We start from the raw sequence: 19,588 nt of genomic DNA on the forward strand, positions 1-19,588 counted from the left end.
ATTCATAGGAAAACACTGAGAAAACCACAAGGAAATCCTGGGGAAAACCCTGAGGAAATAATGTGGAAATCCTGGGGAAGTCGCAGGGAAGCCACAGGAAAATCCTGGGGAACCTGGGAAATTCACAGGGAAATCCTGAGAAAAACACAGGGAAATAATGGGGAAAACCCTGAGGAAATCCTGGAGAAATCACAGAGAAATTCTGGGAAAACCACAGGGAAATACTGGAGAAATCCTGGGAAAAACACAGGGAAATTCACAGGGAAATCCTGGGGAAAATCCTGAGGAAATCCTGTGGAAATCCTGGGAATTCCAATGTCTGGAACTCCCTGAATCCCACCAGTCCATTTTTTTCCATAAAAACTCCCAGAAAAATCCCATTTTTAGCAGGATTTCGGGGTTTTTCCCTGGTTTTTCCCAACCCCTGGAATATTTTCCCATTCCCAGAGATCGTGTGTGATCCCCTGCTGGATTTCAATGTCTGGACCTCCCTAAATCCCTTTTTTCCCATAAAAACTCCATTTTTTTCCATAAAAACTCCCAGAAAAATCCCATTTTCCCCATTTTTTCAGAGGGATTTCCTGTTTTTTCCCAACCTCTGGAATTTTTTCCCTTTCCCAGAGATTGTGTGTGATCCCCTGCTGGATTTCAATGTCTGGAGCTCCCTCCAGCCCATCAACGCCTCGGGGCGGCTGCAGCCCGAGCAGCGCGTGGTGCTGGCGGCCACCAGGGTGAGAGGGGCTGCAAATCCTGGGGAAATTGTGGGGAAAATCTGGGAAAATTGTGGGGAAATCCTGGGAAAAATCTGGGAAAAATCTGGGAAAAGGGTGGGGGAATCCTGGGAAAATTGTGGGGGAAATCCTGGGGAAATTGTGCGGAAAATCTGGGAAAAATTGTGGGGAAATCCCTGGAAAAATCCTGGGGAAATTGTGGGCAAAATCCTGGGAAAAAATGTGGGGAAATCCTGGGGAAAATTAGGGGGAAATCCTGGGAAAAATTGTGGGGAAAATCCTGGGAAATTGTGGGGAAATTCTGGGGAAAATCTGGGGAAAAGTGTGGGGAAAATCCTGGGGAAATTGTGGGGAAATCCCTGGAAAAATTGTGGGGAAAATCTGGGAAAATTGTGGGGAAAATCTGGGAAAAATCTGGGGAAAATTGTGGGGAAAATCCTGGGGAAATTGTGGGGAAATACTGGGAAAAATTATGGGAAATTCCTGGAAAAATTGTGGGGAAAAATCCTGGGGGAATCCTGGGGAAATTGAGGGGAAATTGTGGGGAAAATCCTGGGGAAATTCTGGGAAAAATCTGGGAAAATTGTGGGGAAAATCCTGGGGAAGTTGTGGGGAAATTGTGGGGAAAATCCTGGGGAAATTGTGGGGAAAATCATGGGAAAAATCTGGGAAAAATCCTGAGAAAAATCATGGGAAAAATCGGGGAAAATCATGGGGAAATCCTGGCAAAATCATGGGGAAATCCTGGGGAAATTGTGGGGAAAATCTGGGGAAATTGTGGGGAAATCCTGGGGAAATTGTGGGAAAAATCATGGGGAAAATTGTGGGGAAAATCCTGGAAAAATCCTGGGGGAATCCTGGGGAAATTATGGGGAAAATCTGGGAAAAATTGTGGGGAAAATCTGGGAAAATTGTGGGAAAATCCTGGGGAAATCCTGGGAAAAATTGTGGGGAAATCCTGGGGAAATTGTGGGGAAAATCCTGGGGAAATTGTGGGGAAATCCCTGGAAAAATTGAGGGGAAAATCATGGGAAAATCATGGGGAAATCCTGGGAAAATTGTGGGGAAAATCAGGGAAATTGTGGGGAAAATCATGGGGAAATTCTGGGAAAAAACTGGGAAAAATTGTAGGGAAATTGTGGGGAAAACCTGGGAAAAATTGTGGGGAAAATCATGGGAAAATTGTGGGGAAATCCTGAGAAAAATCATGGGGAAATCATGGGAAAAATCTGGGAAAATCCTGGGGAAGTTGTGGGGAAATCCCTGGAAAAATCCTGGGAAAAATTGTGGGGAAAATCTGGAAAAATTGTGGGGAAAATCCTGGGGAAATCCTGGGAAAATTGTGGGGAAATCATGGGAAAAATCCTGGGGAAATTGTGGGGAAAATCTGGGGAAAAGTGTGGGAAAATCCTGGGGAAATTGTGGGGAAATCCCTGGAAAAATCCTGGGAAAAATTGTGGGGAAAATCTGGGGAAATTATGGGAAAAATCCTGAGAAAAATCATGGGAAAAATCGGGGAAAATCATGGGGAAATCCTGGGAAAATTGTGGGGAAAATCTGGGAAAATTGTGGGGAAATCCTGGGAAAAATCTGGGAAAAAGCGTGGGTGAAAATCTGGGAAAGTCATGGGGAAATTGTGGGGAAAATCCTGGGGAAATCGTTTTTCCAGAACATTCCCCATTATTTCCCATGTTTCCCAGGTGGACAGCCACTCGTTTTTCTGGAACATTCCCATTATTTCCCCATTTCCAGGTGGACAGCCACTCGTTTTTCTGGAACATTCCCATTATTTTTCCCATTATTTTCCCCATTATTTCCCATGTTTCCCAGGTGGACAGCCACTCGTTTTTCTGGAACATTCCCATTATTTTCCCCATTATTTTCCCCATTATTTTCCCCTGTTTCCCAGGTGTTTTTCTGGAACATTCCCATTATTTCCCATGTTTTCCAGGTGGACAGCCACTCGTTTTTCTGGAACATTCCCATTATTTTTCCTGTTATTTTCCCCATTATTTCCCATTCCCAGGTGGACAGCCACTCGTTTTTCTGGAACATTCCCATTATTTTCCCCATTATTTTCCCCATTATTTTCCCCATTATTTTCCCCATTATTTTTCCCTGTTTCCCAGATGTTTTTCTGGAACATTCCCATTATTTTCCCCATGTTTCCCAGGGGGACAGCCACTCAATTTTCCAGAACATTCCCATTATTTTCCCCATTATTTACTATATTTCCCAGGTGGACAGCCACTCGTTTTTCTGGAACATTCCCACTATTTTCCCCATTATTTTCCCCATTATTTTCCCCATTATTTTTCCCTATTTCCCAGGTGTTTTTCTGGAACATTCCCATTATTTCCCATGTTTCCCAGGTGGACAGCCACTCGTTTTTCTGGAACATTCCCATTATTTTCCCCATTATTTTCCCCATTATTTCCCATGTTTCCAGGTGGACAGCCACTCGTTTTTCTGGAACATTCCCCATTATTTCCCATGTTTCCCAGATGTTTTTCTGGAACATTCCCCATTATTTCCCATGTTTCCCAGGTGGACAGCCACTCGTTTTTCTGGAACATTCCCATTATTTTCCCTGTTATTTCCCCATTATTTCCCCATTTCCAGGTGGACAGCCACTCGTTTTTCTGGAACTTTCCCATTATTTTCCCATTATTTTCCCCATTTCCCAGGTGGACAGCCACTCGTTTTTCTGGAACATTCCCATTATTTTTCCCTATTTCCCAGGTGTTTTTCTGGAACATTCCCATTATTTTTCCTGTTATTTTCCCCATTATTTTCCCCATTATTTTCCCCATTTCCAGGTGGACAGCCACTCGTTTTTCTGGAACATTCCCATTATTTTTCCTGTTATTTTCCCATTATTTCCCCATTCCCAGGTGGACAGCCACTCGTTTTTCTGGAACATTCCCATTATTTCCCATGTTTCCCAGGTGGACAGCCACTCGTTTTTCCGGAACATTCCCATTATTTTCCCCATTATTTCCCCATTCCCAGGTGGACAGCCACTCGTTTTTCTGGAACATTCCCATTATTTTCCCCATTATTTTCCCCATTATTTTCCCCATTATTTCCCCATTATTTCCCCATTATTTCCCATTTCCAGGTGGACAGCCACTCGTTTTTCTGGAACATTCCCATTATTTTCCCCATTCCCAGGTGGACAGCCACTCGTTTTTCTGGAACATTCCCATTGTATTTCCCATGTTTTCCAGGTGGACAGCCACTCGTTTTTCTGGAACGTGGCCCCGGGGGCCGAGGCCGCCGTCGGCTCCTTCGTGGCTCTGCTGGCGGCGGCGCAGGCCCTGCACCGAGCCCCCGGCGCCCAGAGCCTGCCCAGCAACGTCCTCTTCGTCTTCTTCCAGGGGGTGAGAGACAGAATTCCAATAGATCCATCCTGGCATTCCCTGGGATCCATCCCCAAATCCTTGGGATCAGTCCCTGCCCTTGGGAATGGGTTTTGTCCTGGGTTTTTGGGTGGGATTGGGGTCAGCTCAGCAATGTGATCTTCGTCTTCTTCCAGGGGGTGAGAGGCAGAATTCCATGGGATCCATCCCAGGATCCATCCTGGAATTCCCTGGGATCCATCCTGGAATTCCATGGGATCCATCCTGGAATTCCCTGGGATCCATCCTGGGATTCCATGGGATCCATCCTGGGATTCCCTGGGATCCATCCTGGGATTCCATGGGATCCATCCTGGGATTCCCTGGGATCCATCCCAGGATCCAGCCCCAAATCTTTGGGATCAGTCCCTGCCCTTGGGAATGGGCTTTTCCTGGGTTTTTGGGTGGGATTGGGGTCAGCTCAGGAACGAGCTCTTCGTCTTCTTCCAGGGGGTGAGAGACAGAATTCCATGGGATCCATCCCAGGATCCATCCTGGGATTCTCAGGATCCAGCCCCAAATCCTTGGGATCAATCCCAGCCCTTGGGAATGGGCTTTTCCTGGGGTTTTGGGTGGGACTGGCTCTGGTTTTTGGTTTTTCCCCTTTTCTCTGTTCTCTTTCTTTCTTTTCCATTTCTTTCTCTTTCATTCCTTGGTTTTTCCTTTCCCTTTTCTCTTTTCCGTTTCCATTTTCCCTTTTCTATTTCCCCTTTCCCCTTTTTCCTTTTTTTCTCCTTTCCCATTTTCCCTTTCCCCCCTTTCCCATTCCCCTTTCCCTCTTTCCCATTTCCTCCCTTTCCCATTCCCCTTTCCCATTCCCCTTTCCCATTCCCCTTTACCCTTTCCATTTCCCCATTTCCATTTCCCCATTTTTATTTTCCCTTTCCCTTTTCCCATTCCCCCTTTTCCAATCCCATTGCCCTTTTCCCCTTTTGCCTTTCCTTTTCCCTCTTTTTCTTTCCCTTTCCCATTTTGCTTTTCCTTTTCCTTTCCCCTCTCCCCATTTTCCCCATTCCCCTTTCTCTCATTCCCTTTTCCCCATTTCCCCTTTCCCATTCCCATTCCTCTTTCCCATTTCCCCATTCCCATTCCCCTTTTCCCCTTTCCCATTCTCATTCCCCTTTCCCATTTTCCTCTTTCCCCATTCCCTTTTCCCCATTCCCCTTTTGCCTTCTCCCTTTCCCCTTTCCCCATTTTCCCCATTCCCGTTTCTCCCATTCCCTTTTCCCCATTTCCCCATTTCCCCTTTTCCCCTATCCCATTCCCATTCCCCCTTCCCATTTCCATTTCCCCATTTTTATTTCCCCTTTTCCTTTCCCCATTCCCATTCCCTTTTCCCCATTCCCCCTTTGCCTTCTCTCTTTCCCCTTTTCCCATCCCCATTCCCATTTTCCCATTCCCATTTCCCTTTTCCCTATCCCATTCTCATTCCCCTTTCCCATTTTCCTCTTTCCCCATTCCCTTTTCCCTTTCCCATTCCTTTCCCCCATTTCCCCATTCCCCCTTTCCCATTCCCCTTTCCCATTTCCATTTCTCCATTTTTATTTCCCCTTTTCCTTTCCCCATTCCCATTCCCCTTTTCCCCTTTCCCATTCCCATTCCCCTTTTCCCCATCCCAATCTCATTCCTCTTTCCCATTTTCCTCTTTCCCCATTCCCTTTTCCCTTTCCCATTCCTTTCCCCCATTTCCCCATTCCCCCTTTCCCATTCCCCTTTCCCATTTCCATTTCTCCATTTTTATTTCCCCTTTTCCCATTCCCATTCTCCTTTTCCCCTTTCCCATTCCCATTCCCCTTTTCCCCATCCCAATCTCATTCCTCTTTCCCATTTTCCTCTTTCCCCATTCCCCCTTTGCCATCTCCCTTTCCCCTTTTCCCATTCCCATGTTTCCCATTCCCATTGCCCTTTTCCCTATCCCATTCTTATTTCCCTTTCCCATTTTCCTCTTTCCCCTTTCCCTTTCCCATTCCCCTTTCCCATTTCCATTTCCCCATTTTTATTTCCCCTTTTCCTTTCCCCATTCCCATTCCCTTTTCCCCATTCCCCCTTTGCCTTCTCCCTTTCCCCATTCCCATTCCCCTTTCCCATTCCCATTTCCCCTTTTCCCCTTTTCCCCCTTTCCCATTCCCATTTCCCTTTTCCCTATCCCAATCTCATTCCTCTTTCCCCATTCCCCCTTTGCCATCTCCCTTTCCCCTTTTCCCATTCCCATGTTTCCCATCCCCATTGCCCTTTTCCCATCCCCATTTCCCCATTTCCCCATTTCCCCATTTTCCCCACGTTTCCCATCCCCATTCCCATTCCCACCCCCATCCCCTTTTCCCATCCCCATGTTTCCCATTCCCACCCCCATCCCCATCCCCATTCCCATTTTCCCCACGTTTCCCACTCCCGTTATTCCGTTCCCTTTCCCAGGAGAGCTTCGATTACATCGGCAGCTCGCGCCTGGTGTTTGACATGGAGCAGGAGAAGTTCCCGCTGCGCCTGGAGAACGTGGGCGCCTTCCTGGAGCTGGGCCAGGTCCGGGGGAACCTTCCCGGGAATTCCCTGATTTCCCTGGGAATTCACTGATTTCCCTGGGAATTCACTGATTGCCCTGGGAATTCCCTGATTGCCCTGGGAATTCCCTGATTTCCCTGGCAATTCCGTGATTTCCCTGGGAATTCACCGAGTTTCCCTGGGAATTCACTGATTTCCCTGGCAATTCCCTGATTTCCCTGGGAATTCACCGAGTTTTCCCTGGGAATTCACTGATTTCCCTGGGAATTCCCTGATTTCCCTGGGTATTCCCTGATTTCCCTGGGATTTCCCGAGTTTTCCCTGGGATTTCCCGAGTTTTCCCTGGGAATTCCTAAGTTTCCTCCAAAATTCCCCAAGTTTTCCCTTGGAATTGCCTGATTTCCCTGGGAATTCCTGAGTTTCCCTTGGGATTCCTGAGTTTTCCCTGGGAATTCCCTGATTTCCCTGGGAATTCCTTGATTTCCCTTGGGATTCCTGAGTTTCCCTTGGGATTCCTGAGTTTCCCTGGGAATTCGCTGATTTCCCTGGCAATTCCTGAGTTTTCCCTTGGGATTCCCGAGTTTTCCCTGGCAATTCCCTGATTTCCCTGGCAATTCCCTGATTTCCCTGGGAATTCCTGAGTTTCCCTGGGAATTCACTGAGTTTTCCCTTGGGATTCCCGAGTTTTCCCTGGGAATTCCTGAGTTTTCCCTTGGAATTCCCTGAGTTTGCTCCCAAATTCCCTGAGTTTTCCCTGGGATTTCCTGATTTCCCTGGGAATTCCCTGATTTCCCTGGGAATTCACCAAGTTTCCCTTGGGATTCCCGAGTTTTCCCTGGGAATTCCCTGATTTCCCTGGGAATTCCCGAGTTTCCCTTGGGGTTCCCGAGTTTTCCCTGGGAATTCCCTGATTTCCTCCAAAATTCCCCAAGTTTCCCTTGGAATTCCCTGAGTTTGCTCTGGAGTTCAAATTCCTGAGTTTTCCCTGGGAATTCCTGAGTTTCCCTTGGGATTTCCTGAATTTTCCCTGGGAATTCCCTGATTTCCCTGGCAATTCCCGAGTTTCCCTTGGGATTCCCGAGTTTTCCCTGGGATTTCCTGAGTTTCCCTTGGGATTCCCGAGTTTTCCCTGGGAATTCCCTGATTTCCCTTGGGATTTCCTGAGTTTCCTCCAAAATTCCCCAAGTTTCCCTTGGGATTCCCTGAGTTTTCCCTGGGATTCCCTGAGTTTTCCCTTGGGATTCCCTGAGTTTTCCCTGGGAATTCCTGAGTTTTCCCTGGGAATTCCCTGATTTCCCTGGCAATTCCCTGATTTCCCTGGGATTTCCCGAGTTTCCTCCAAAATTCCCCAAGTTTCCCTTGGAATTCCCTGAGTTTGCTCTGGAGTTCAAATTCCCGAGTTTCCCTTGGGATTCCCAAGTTTTCCCTGGGAATTCCTGAGTTTTCCCTTGGGATTCCCGAGTTTTCCCTGAATTTCCCATCCCAATTCTGATTTTTCCCAGGAGTTCCCACCCCATCCCTGATTTTTTTCCCCAATTTCCCCCCTGGCTGTTTTCCAGGTGTCCCTGATGAACAATTCCATGCTCTGGATGCACACGGATCCCGTCTCCCGCCGGAACAAATCCGTGGATGCCCAGGTGAGCTGGGGATGTTCCCAATCCTGGGAATCCCTGGGAATTCCCTGCCAACCCATCCTGGAATGGAATGGGAGCCTTTCCCAGGAATCCAAACCCTGGCACCATTCCTGGGATATTCCCAGCAAAATCTGGGATTTCAAATTCCCAGCGGGAATTCCATCCAGTTTGATTTCCCAGTTCCGAATCCCACTGGGAATTCCACCCAGTTCAGGTTCCCAGTGGGAATTCCATCCCAAAGAACCCCCTGGGCTGATCCCAAACTCCCCATTTTCCGTGGATATTCCGACCAAATCTCTGGGATTTCCAGCGGGATTCCAGCCCCGTCATTCCCGTTATTCCCAGCATTATTCCTGCTGTTTTTCCAGGTCCTGGATCTCCTTTCCAAGCTCCGGAATTCCAGCTCCGGTTCCAGTTCCGGGGTTTCCCCACATCCCAATGTCCCCCATTATTCCCATCATTCCCATTATTCCTGTTGGTATTCCCGTTGTTATTCATGTTGTTATTCCCATCATTCCCAATAGGAATTCCCGTTGTTTTTCCAGGTCCAGGATCTCCTTTCCAAGCTCCAGAATTCCAGCTCCAGTTCCAGCTCCGGGGTTTCCCCACATCCCAGCACCCCCCATCATTCCCATCATTCCCATTGTCATTCCCATCATTCCCGTTATTCCCATTATTCCCATTGTCATTCCCATTGTTATTCCCATCATTCCCATTGTCATTCCCATTATTCCTATTGTCATTCTCATCATTCCCCTTGTCATTCCCATTATTCCTATTGTCATTCCCATCATTCCCATTGTCATTCCCATCATTCCCATTGTCATTCCCATCATTCCCATTGTCATTCCCATTGTCATTCCCATGATTCCCATTGTCATTCCCATCATTCCCATTGTTATTCCCGCTGTTTTCCCAGCTCAAGAAGCTCCTGTCCGCACTCTAGAATTCCGGCTCCAGGGTTTCCCCACATCCCAATACCTCCCATTATTCCCATTGTCATTCCCATTGTCATTCCCATTATTCCCGGTGTTTTCCCAGGTCTAGGATCTCCTTTCCAAGCTCCGGAATTCCAGCTCCGGCTCCGGGGTTTCCCCACATCCCAGCACCCCCCATCATTCCCATTATTCCCATTGTCATTCCCATCATTCCCATTGTCATTCCCATTATTCCCATTGTTTTTCCCGCTGTTTTTCCAGGTCCAGCGCCTCCTTTCCGCGCTCCGGAATTCCAGCTCGGGCTCCGGGGTTTCCGTGCAGGAGCCGGACGTGTCCCAGCCCCTCCCGCCCTCGTCATTCCAGAGGTTCCTGAGGGTCCGGAGCATCCCGGGGGCCGTGCTGGGCGACCACCGGGCCGAGTTCCGGAACAGGTAAAATCTGGGAATGCCGGGAATTCCGGGAATTCCGGAACAGGTAAAACCGGGAATGCCGGGACAGGTAAAATCCGGGAATTCAGGGAATTCCAGGAATTCTGGGGCAGGTAAATCTGGGAATGATGGCAATGCCAGGACAGGTAAAACCCGGGAATGCCAGAACAGGTAAAACTGGGAATGACGGGAATTCCGGAACAGGTAAAATCCGGGAATGCCGGAACAGGTAAAATCCGGGAATTCAGGGACAGGTAAAACCCGGGAATACCGGGAATGCTGGAACAGGTAAACCCGGGAATGCCGGAACAGGTAAAATCCGGGAATGCTGGAACGGGTAAAACCGGGAATGCCGGAACAGGTAAAATCCGGGAATTCCGGAACAGGTAAAATCTGGGAATGCCGGGAATTCCGGAACAGGTAAAACCCGGGAATGCCGGAACAGGTAAAACCCGGGAATTCAGGGACAGGTAAAATCTGGGAATGCCGGAACAGGTAAAACCCGGGAATTCAGGGACAGGTAAAACCCGGGAATGCCGGAACAGGTAAAATCCAGGAATTCCGGGACAGGTAAAATCCGGGAATGCCGGGAATTCCAGGAATTCCAGGACCGGTAAAACCCGGGAATTCTGGGACACATAAATCTGGAAATTCTAGTACCAGTAAAATTGGGAATTCCAGGGATTCTGGGACAGGTAAAATCTGGGAATTCTGGGAATTTGGGCATTCTGGAACAGGTACAGATCCAGGAATTCTGGAACTGGTGAAATATCTGGGAATTCTGGGAATTTGGGCGCTCTGGAACAGGTACAAATCCTGGAATTTTGGAACAGGAAAAATCTGGGAATTCTGGGAATTTGGGCATTGTGGAACAGGTACAAATCCTGGAATTCTGGAACTGGTAAAATATTTGGGAATTCTGGGAATTTGGGCATTCTGGAACAGGGGCAAATCCTGAAATTCCGGGACAGGAAAAATCTGGGAATTCTGGGAATTTGGGCGTTGTGGAACAGGTACAGATCCAGGAATTCTGGAACTGGTGAAATATCTGGGAATTCTGGGAATTTGGGCGTTCTGGAACAGGTACAAATCCTGAAATTCCGGGACAGGAAAAATCTGGGAATTCTGGGAATTTGGGCATTCTGGAACAGGTGCAAATAGTGGAATTCTGGGAATTCTGGAACTGGTAAAATATCTGGGAATTCTGGGAATTTGGGTGTTCTGGAACAGGTACAAATCCTGAAATTCCAGGACAGGAAAAATCTGGGAATGTCAGGAATTTGGGCATTCTGGAACAGGTGCAAATCCTGGAATTCTGGGACAGGAAAAATCTGGGAATGTCAGGAATTTGGGCATTCTGGAACAGGTACAAATCCTGGAATTCTGGAACTGGTAAAATATCTGGGAATTCTGGGAATTTGGGCGCTCTGGAACAGGTACAAATCCTGGAATTCCGTGACAGGAAAAATCCGGGAATTCCAGGAATTCCAGGACCGGTAAAACCCAGGAATTCTGGGACACATCAATCTGGAAATTCTAGTACAAGTAAAATTGGGAATTCCAGGGATTCTGGGACAGGAAAAATCTGGGAATTCTGGGAATTTGGACGTTCTGGAACAGGTACAAATCCTGGAATTCTGGAACTGGTAAAATATCTGGGAATTCTGGGAATTTGGGCGTTCTGGAACAGGTACAAATCCTGGAATTCCGGGACAGGAAAAATCTGGGAATTCTGGGAATTTGGGCATTCTGGAACAGGTGCAGATCCGGGAATTCTGGAACTGGTAAAATATCTGGGAATTCTGGGAATTTGGGCGTTCTGGAACAGGTACAAATCCTGGAATTCTGGGACAGGAAAAATCTGGGAATTCTGGGAATTTAGGCATTCTGGAACAGGTACAAATCTTGGAATTCTGGGACAGGAAAAATCTGGGAATTCCAGCAGGATCCCACAGGAATCCCATCCCTCAAATCCAGGAATTCCAGCGGGATCCATCCATTCCCATGGCAATCCCATCCCTCAAATCCAGGATTTCCAGCGGGATCCATCCACTCCCGTGGCAATTCCATCCCTCAAATCCAGGATTTCCAGCGGGATCCATCCATTCCCGTGGCAATCCCATCCCAGAATCCAGGAATTCCAGCGGGATCCATCCATTCCCGTGGCAATCCCATCCCAGAATCCGGGAATTCCGTCCGTTCCCGCGGGAATGCTCGGAAGGGCGGCAGGGAATTGCTCGGACAGGCGAGAGGGAATTGGGAATTCCGGCGTTTTCTGGGAGCCGCAGCCGCAGCTGCGATTCCGGAGGCTGCTCCCGGAATTTTCCATGGAATTCTCGCCCCGCTGATTCCGCTCCCCTTCCAGGGTTTTTTTTTTTTTTTGGGATTCACCCCCCGTGACCCCGGTTTGGGTTTTCCAAAGGAATTCTGGGATGCTCAGCAGGAATTTGGGAATCCCGCATTTTTCCTGGGCTTTGTTCCCAGATTTTCCCGAGATCTTTCCTGGATTTTTCCCAGGTTTTTCCCAGGTTTTTCCTGGGTTTTTCCCAGATTTTCCCTGGGTTTTTCCCAGATTTTTCCAGGATTATTCCCAGATTTTTCCTGGATTTTGTTCCCAGATTTTTCCCAAATTTCTCCTGGATTTTGCTCCCAGATTTTTTGTGGATTTTTTCCTGGATTTTGTTTCCGGATATTTCCCAGATTTCTCACAGATTTTTTCTGGATTTTTCCAGGATTATTCCTGGGTTTTTCCCGGATTTTGTTCCCAGATTTTTCCCAGATTTTGTTCCCAGATTTTTCTCAGATTCTGTTCCCAGATTTTTCCAGGATTATTCCCGGATTCTTCCTGGATTTTGTTCCCAGATTTTTCCTGGGTTTTTCCTGGATTTTGTTCCCGGATATTTCCCAGATTTTTCTTGGATTTTGTTCCCCGATTTTTCGTGGATTTTTTCTGGATTTTTCCTGGGTTTTTCATAGATTTTGTTCCCAGATATTTCCCAGATTTTTCACGGATTTTTTTCTGGATTTTGCTCCCAGATTTTTCATGGATTTTTCCTGGATTTTTTGTTCCCAGATATTTCCCAGATTTTTTGCAGATTTTTCCTGGTTTTTGTTCCCGGATATTTCCCAGATTTTTTGCGGATTTTTTCCGGATTTTTTCCAGGATTCTTCCCGGATTTTTCCTGGATTTTGTTCCCAGATTTTTCCCGGGTTTTTCCCGGATTTTGTTCCCAGATTTTTCCCGGATTTTGTTCCCAGATTTTTCCCCGATTTTTCCCAAATTTCTCCTGGATTTTGCTTCCTGGTTTTTCGTTGATTTTTTCCTGGATTTTGTTTCCGGATATTTCCCAGATTTTTCGCGGATTTTTTTCTGGATTTTTCTGGGATTATTCCCAGATTTTTCCTGGATTTTGTTCCCAGATTTTTCCTGGGTTTTTCCTGGATTTTGTTTCCAGATATTTCCCAGATTTTTCACTGATTTTTTTCTTGATTTTTCTGTGATTATTCCCGGATTTTTCCTAGATTTTGCTCCCAGATTTTTCGTGGATTTTTCCTGGATTTTTGTTCCCGGATTTTTTCTGGATTTTTCCAGGATTATTCCTGGATTTTGTTCCCACATTTTTCGTGGATTTTTCTTAGCTTTTGTTCCCGGATATTTCCCAGATTTTTCGCTGATTTTTTTCTGGATTTTTCTGGGATTATTCCCGGATTTTTCCTGGATTTTGTTCCCTGATATTTCCCAGATTTTTCACGGATTTTTTCTGGATTTTTCCTGGATTTTGTTCCCAGATTTTTCCTGGGTTTTTCCCGGATTTTGTTCCCAGATTTTTCCCGGATTTTGTTCCCAGATTTTTCCCGGATTTTTCCCAGATTTTTCATGGATTTTGTTCCCAGATTTTTCGTGGATTTTTCCTGGCTTTTCCTCCCGGATATTTCCCAGATTTTTCACAGATTTTTTCCGGATTATTCCCGGATTTTTCCTGGATTTTGTTCCCTGATATTTTCCTGATTTTTCGCGGATTTTTTCTGGTTTTTTTTCCAGGATTATTCCTGGATTTTTCCTGGATATTTTTCCCAGATATTTCCCGGATTTTTCCTGAACTTTCCCCGTGTTTTGTGCCCAGGTACTTCCAGAGCATCTACGACACGGCCGAGAGCCTCGGGCTCCGCTATCCCGAGGGCCTGAGCCCCGAGGAGCAGCTGGAGCACGTCAGCGACACCGCCAAGGTCCCGCCGGATTCCCGGGATTTCTGGGATTCTGGGAATTCCTGGGGTTGGGGGGATCCTGGAATTCATGCCTGGGGTTTGGGATCCGGGGTGTTCCTGGGATTTGGGATTTGGGATCCAGGGGATTCCTGGGGTTTGGGATCTGGGATCTGGGATTTGGGATCCAGGGTGTTCCTGGGATTTGGGATTTGGGAGCGAGGGCATTCCTGGGGTTTCAGATTCGGGATCTGGGGTTTGGGATCCAAGGAATTCTTGGGATTTGGGATTCCTGGGATTTGGGGTTTGGGATCTGGGATTTGGGATCCAGGGGATTCCTGGGATTTGGTATCTGGGATTTGGGAGCGAGGGCATTCCTGGGGTTTCAGATTCGGGATCTGGGGTTTGGGATCCAAGGAATTCTGGGGATTTGGGATCCAGGACTTGGGATCCAGGGGATTCTTGAGGTTTGGGATCCAAGGAATTCTTGGGGTTTGGGATCTGGGGTTTGGGATTTGGGATCCAGGGCGTTCCTGGGATTTGGGATTTGGGATTTGGGAGCGAGGGCACTCCTGGGGTTTCACATTCGGGATCTGGGGTTTGGGATCCAAGGAATTCTTGGGATTTGGGATCTGGGATTCCTGGGATTTGGGACTTGGGATCCAGGGGATTTTTGAGATTTGGGATCCAAGGAATTCTTGGGATTTGGGATCCAGGACTTGGGATCCAGGGGATTCTTGAGATTTGGGATCCAAGGCATTGATCTTGGGGTTTGGGATCCAAATTTTGGGATTTGGGATCCGGGGGGGTTCCTGGGATTTGAGATCTGGGATTTCGGATCCAAGGAAATTCCTGGGATTTGGGACCTGGCATTTGGGATCCAGAGGATTGCTGGGATTTGGGATCTGGGATCTGGGATTTCGGATCCAAGGAAATTCCTGGGATTTGGGACCTGGCATTTGGGATCCAGAGGATTGCTGGGATTTGGGATCTGGGATCTGGGATTTCAGATCCAAGGAATTCCTGGGATTTGGGACCTGGAACTTGGGATCCAGGGCATTCCTGGGATTTGGGATCTGGGATCTGGGATTTGGGATCCAGGGCGTTCCTGGGATTTGGGATTTGGGAGCGAGGGCATTCCTGGGGTTTCAGATTCGGGATCTGGGGTTTGGGATCCAAGGAGTTCTTGGGATTTGGGATTCCTGGGATTTGGGACTTGGGATCCAGGGGATTCTTGAGGTGTGGGATCCAAGGAATTCTTGGGGTTTGGGATCTGGGATTTGGGATCCAGGGCATTCCTGGGATTTGGGATCTGGGATTTGGGAGCGAGGGCATTCCTGGGGTTTCAGATTCGGGATCTGGGGTTTGGGATCCAAGGAATTCTTGGGATTTGGGATCCAGGACTTGGGATCCAGGGGATTTTTGAGATTTGGGATCCAAGGAATTCTTGGGGTTTGGGATCCAAATTTTGGGATTTGGGATCCGGGGGGGTTCCTGGGATTTGGGATCTGGGATTTGGGAGCGAGGGCATTCCTGGGGTTTCAGATTCAGGATCTGGGATTTGGGATCCAAGGAATTCTTGGAATTTGGGATGTGGGATTCCTGGGATTTGGGACGTGGGATCCAGGGGATTCTTGAGATTTGGGATCCAAGGAATTCTTGGGGTTTGGGATCCAGATTTTGGGATTTGGGATCCAGGGCGTTCCTGGGATTTGGGATTTGGGAGCGAGGGCACTCCCGGGGTTTCAGATTCGGGATCTGGGGTTTGGGATCCAAGGAATTCTGGGGATTTGGGATTCCTGGGATTTGGGACTTGGGATCCAGGGCATTCTTGGGATTTGGGATCCAGGACTTGGGATCCAGGGGATTTTTGAGATTTGGGATCCAAGGAATTCTTGGGGTTTGGGATCCAGATTTTGGGATTTGGGGGATTCCTGGGATTTGGGACCTGGAACTTGGGATCCAGGGGATTCCTGGGATTTGGGATCTGGGATCTGGAATTTGGGATCCAGGGGATTGCTGGGGTTTGGGATCTGGGGTTTGGGATCCAAGGAATTCTTGGGATTTGGGATTTGGGATTCCTGGGATTTGGGACTTGGGATCCAGGGGATTTTTGAGATTTGGGATCCAAGGAATTCTTCGGGTTTGGGATCCAAATTTTGGGATTTGGGATCCGGGGGGGTTCCTGGGATCTGGGATCTGGGATCTGGGATTTGGGATCCAGGGCGTTCCTGGGATCTGGGATCTGGGAGCGAGGGCATTCCTGGGGTTTCACATTCGGGATCTGGGGTTTGGGATCCAAGGAGTTCTTGGGATTTGGGATTCCTGGGATTTGGGACTTGGGATCCAGGGGATTCTTGAGATTTGGGATCCAAGGAATTCTTGGGATTTGGGATCCAGGACTTGGGATCCAGGGGATTTTTGAGATTTGGGATCCAAGGAATTCTTGGGGTTTGGGATCCAGATTTTGGGATTTGGGATCCGGGGTGTTCCTGGGATTTGGGATCTGGGATTTGGGATCCAAGGAAATTCCTGCGATTTGGGACCTAGAACTTGGGATCCAGGGAATTCCTGGGATTTGGGACCTGGGATCTGGGATTTGGGATCCAGGGCGTTCCTGGGATTTGGGATTTGGGAGCGAGGGCATTCCTGGGGTTTCAGATTCGGGATCTGGGATTTGGGATCCAAGGAATTCTTGGGATTTGGGATTTGGGACTTGGGATCCAGGGGATTCTTGAGATTTGGGATCCAAGGCATTCTTGGGATTTGGGATCCAGATTTTGGGATTTGGGGAATTCCTGGGATTTGAGATCTGGGATTGTGGATCCAAGGAATTCCTGGGATTTGGGACCTGGAACTTGGGATCCAGGGGATTGCTGGGGTTTGGGATCTGGGGTTTGGGATCCAGGGCATTCCTGGGATTTGGGATCTGAATCTGGGATTTGGGAGCGAGGGCATTCCTGGGGTTTCAGATTCGGGATCTGGGGTTTGGGATCCAAGGAATTCTTGGGATTTGGGATATGGGATTCCTGGGATTTGGGACTTGGGATTCTTGAGATGTGGGATCCAAGGAATTCTTGGGATTTGGGATCCAGATTTTGGGATTTGGGGGATTCCTGGGATTTGGGATCTGGGATTTCGGATCCAAGGAATTCCTGGGGTTTGGGACCTGGAACTTGGGATCCAAGGAATTCCTGGGATTTGGGATCTGGGATCTGGGATCTGGGATTTGGGATCCAGGGCGTTCCTGGGATTTGGGATCTGGGATCTGGGATTTGGGATTTGGGAGCGAGGGCACTCCTGGGGTTTCAGATTTGGGATCTGGGGTTTGGGATCCAAGGAATTCTTGGGATTTGGGATCCAGATTTTGGGATTTGGGGGATTCCTGGGATTAGAGAAATGGGATTTCGGATCCAAGGAATTCCTGGGATTTGGGACCTGGGACTTGGGATCCAGGGCATTCCTGGGATTTGGGATCTGGGATCTGGGATTTGGGATCCAGGGCATTCCTGGGATTTGGGATTTGGGAGCGAGGGCACTCCTGGGGTTTCAGATTCGGAATCTGGGGTTTGGGATCCAAGGAATTCTTGGGATTTGGGATCTGGGATTCCTGGGATTTGGGACTTGGGATCCAGGGGATTCTTGAGGTTTGGGATCCAGATTTTGGGATTTGGGGGATTCCTGGGATTTGAGATCTGGGATTTTGGATCCAAGGAGTTCCTGGGGTTTGGGACCTGGAACTTGGAATCCAGGGGATTCCTGGGATCTGGGATTTGGGATCCAGGGCATTCCTGGGGTTTGGGATCCAGATTTTGGGATTTGGGATCCGGGGCGTTCCTGGGATTTGGGATCTGGGATTTGGGAGCGAGGGCACTCCTGGGGTTTCAGATTCGGGATCTGGGGTTTGGGATCCAAGGAATTCTTGGGATTTGGGATATGGGATTCCTGGGATTTGGGACCTGGGATCCAGGGGATTCTTGAGGTGTGGGATCCAAGGCATTCTTGGGGTTTGGGATCCAGATTTTGGGATTTGGGATCCGGGGGGTTCCTGGGATTTGAGATCTGGGATTTTGGATCCAAGGAATTCCTGGGATTTGGGACCTGGGACTTGGGATCCAGGGGATTCCTGGGGTTTGGGATCTGGGGTTTGGGATCCAGGGCATTCCTGGGATTTGGGATCTGGGATTTTGGATCCAAGGAATTCCTGGGATTTGGGACCTGGAACTTGGGATCCAGGGGATTGCTGGGATTTGGGATCTGGGGTTTGGGATCCAAGGAATTCCTGGGATTTGGGATCTGGGACTTGGGATCCAGGGGATTGCTGGGGTTTGGGGTCATGGGGATTCCTGGAATTGGGGATCTGAAATTTGGGATCCAAGGGATTCTTGAGATTTGGGATCCAGGGGACTGCTGGGATTCAGGATCTTGGCAGGAATGGGAATTGGAGAGGAAGGAAAGGTGGGAAAATCCGGGAATGAGGGCGGGAAGGAGCCGGGAGCGTTGGGAGGGGCCGGATGTTTTCCCGGAATTCCCAGAATTCCCGGAATTCCCAGATTTCCCGTGTTTGTCCCGTTGTCCAGAACCTGACCAGGGTGGCCACGCTGGTGGCCCGGGCTCTGTTCCTGCTGGCCGGGGGACAGAACGGAACCGAGAGCATCCGGGCGGAGGAGAAAACGGTGGGAATGGGAATGGGAATGGGAATGGGAATGGGAATGGGAATGGGAATGGGAATGGTGGGAATGAATGGTGGGAATGGGAATGGTGGGAATGAGTGGTGGGAATGAACGGTGGGAATGGATGGTGGGAATGGGAATGGTGGGAATGAGTGGTGGGAATGAATGGTGGGAATGAATGGTGGGAATGGGAATGGGAATGGTGGGAATGAATGATGGGAATGGTGAGAATGAATGGTGGGAAATCCCAGTGAGAATGATGGGAATGGTGGGAATTCCTGCTGGGAATGAGTGGTGGGAATGGAGGGAATTAATGAACGGTGGGAATGAATGAATGGTGGGAATGATGGGAATTCCTGCTGGGAGTGAATGGTGGGAATGGTGGGAATTCCTGCTGGGAATGGTGGAAATTATGGGAATGAATGGTGGGAATGGTGGGAATTCCTGCTGGGAATGAATGGTGGGAATGAATGAATGATGGGAATGGTGGGGATTCCTGCTGGGAATGAGTGGTGGGAGTGATGGGAAGGGTGGGAATGGTGGGAATTCCTAGTGGGAATTAATGATGGGAATTAATGATGGGAAATCCCACTGAGCATGATGGGAATGGTGGGAATTTCTGCTAGGAATGGTGGGAATGATGAGAATTCCTGCTGGGAATGAATGGTGAGAATGATGGGAATGATGGGAATGAATGATGGGAATGGTGGGAATTCCTGCTGGGAACGAATGGTGGGAATGGAGGGAATTAATGAATGGTGGGAATGATGGGAATTCCTGCTGGGAATGAATGGTGGGAATGAATGATGGGAATTAATGATGGGAAATCCCACTGAGCATGATGGGAATGGTGGGAATTTTTGCTAGGAATGGTGGGAATGATGAGAATTCCTGCTGGGAATGAATGGTGAGAATGGTGGGAATGAATGGTGGGAATGAATGGTGGGAAATCCCAGTGAGAATGATGGGAATGGTGGAATTCCTGTTGGGAATGACGGGAATGAATGCTGGGAGGGCTGGGAATTCCTGCTGGGAATGCTGCGGTGGGAATGCACAGTTGGCCTGGAATTCTGGATTTTCC

General features: G+C 48.4%; 1 protein-coding gene across 6 annotated transcripts in view; it reads left to right on the forward strand.

Annotated features, from left to right (window-relative positions):
• Positions 1-19,588, forward strand: part of NCSTN (nicastrin) — a 51,597-nt gene that overhangs the window by 18,502 nt on the left and 13,507 nt on the right. For all 6 annotated transcript variants that reach the window (XM_074529745.1, XM_074529744.1, XM_074529747.1 and 3 more), the window contains 7 exons: positions 622-731; positions 3,962-4,114; positions 6,548-6,652; positions 8,191-8,268; positions 9,465-9,634; positions 13,756-13,858; positions 18,415-18,510. In XM_074529745.1, the coding sequence (XP_074385846.1) occupies positions 622-731; positions 3,962-4,114; positions 6,548-6,652; positions 8,191-8,268; positions 9,465-9,634; positions 13,756-13,858; positions 18,415-18,510 (815 nt within the window). The remainder of the gene's footprint in view (positions 1-621; positions 732-3,961; positions 4,115-6,547; positions 6,653-8,190; positions 8,269-9,464; positions 9,635-13,755; positions 13,859-18,414; positions 18,511-19,588) is intronic.

This window comes from Zonotrichia albicollis, chromosome 30, assembly GCF_047830755.1.
Source record: "Zonotrichia albicollis isolate bZonAlb1 chromosome 30, bZonAlb1.hap1, whole genome shotgun sequence".
NCBI classification, from domain to species: domain Eukaryota; kingdom Metazoa; phylum Chordata; class Aves; order Passeriformes; family Passerellidae; genus Zonotrichia; species Zonotrichia albicollis.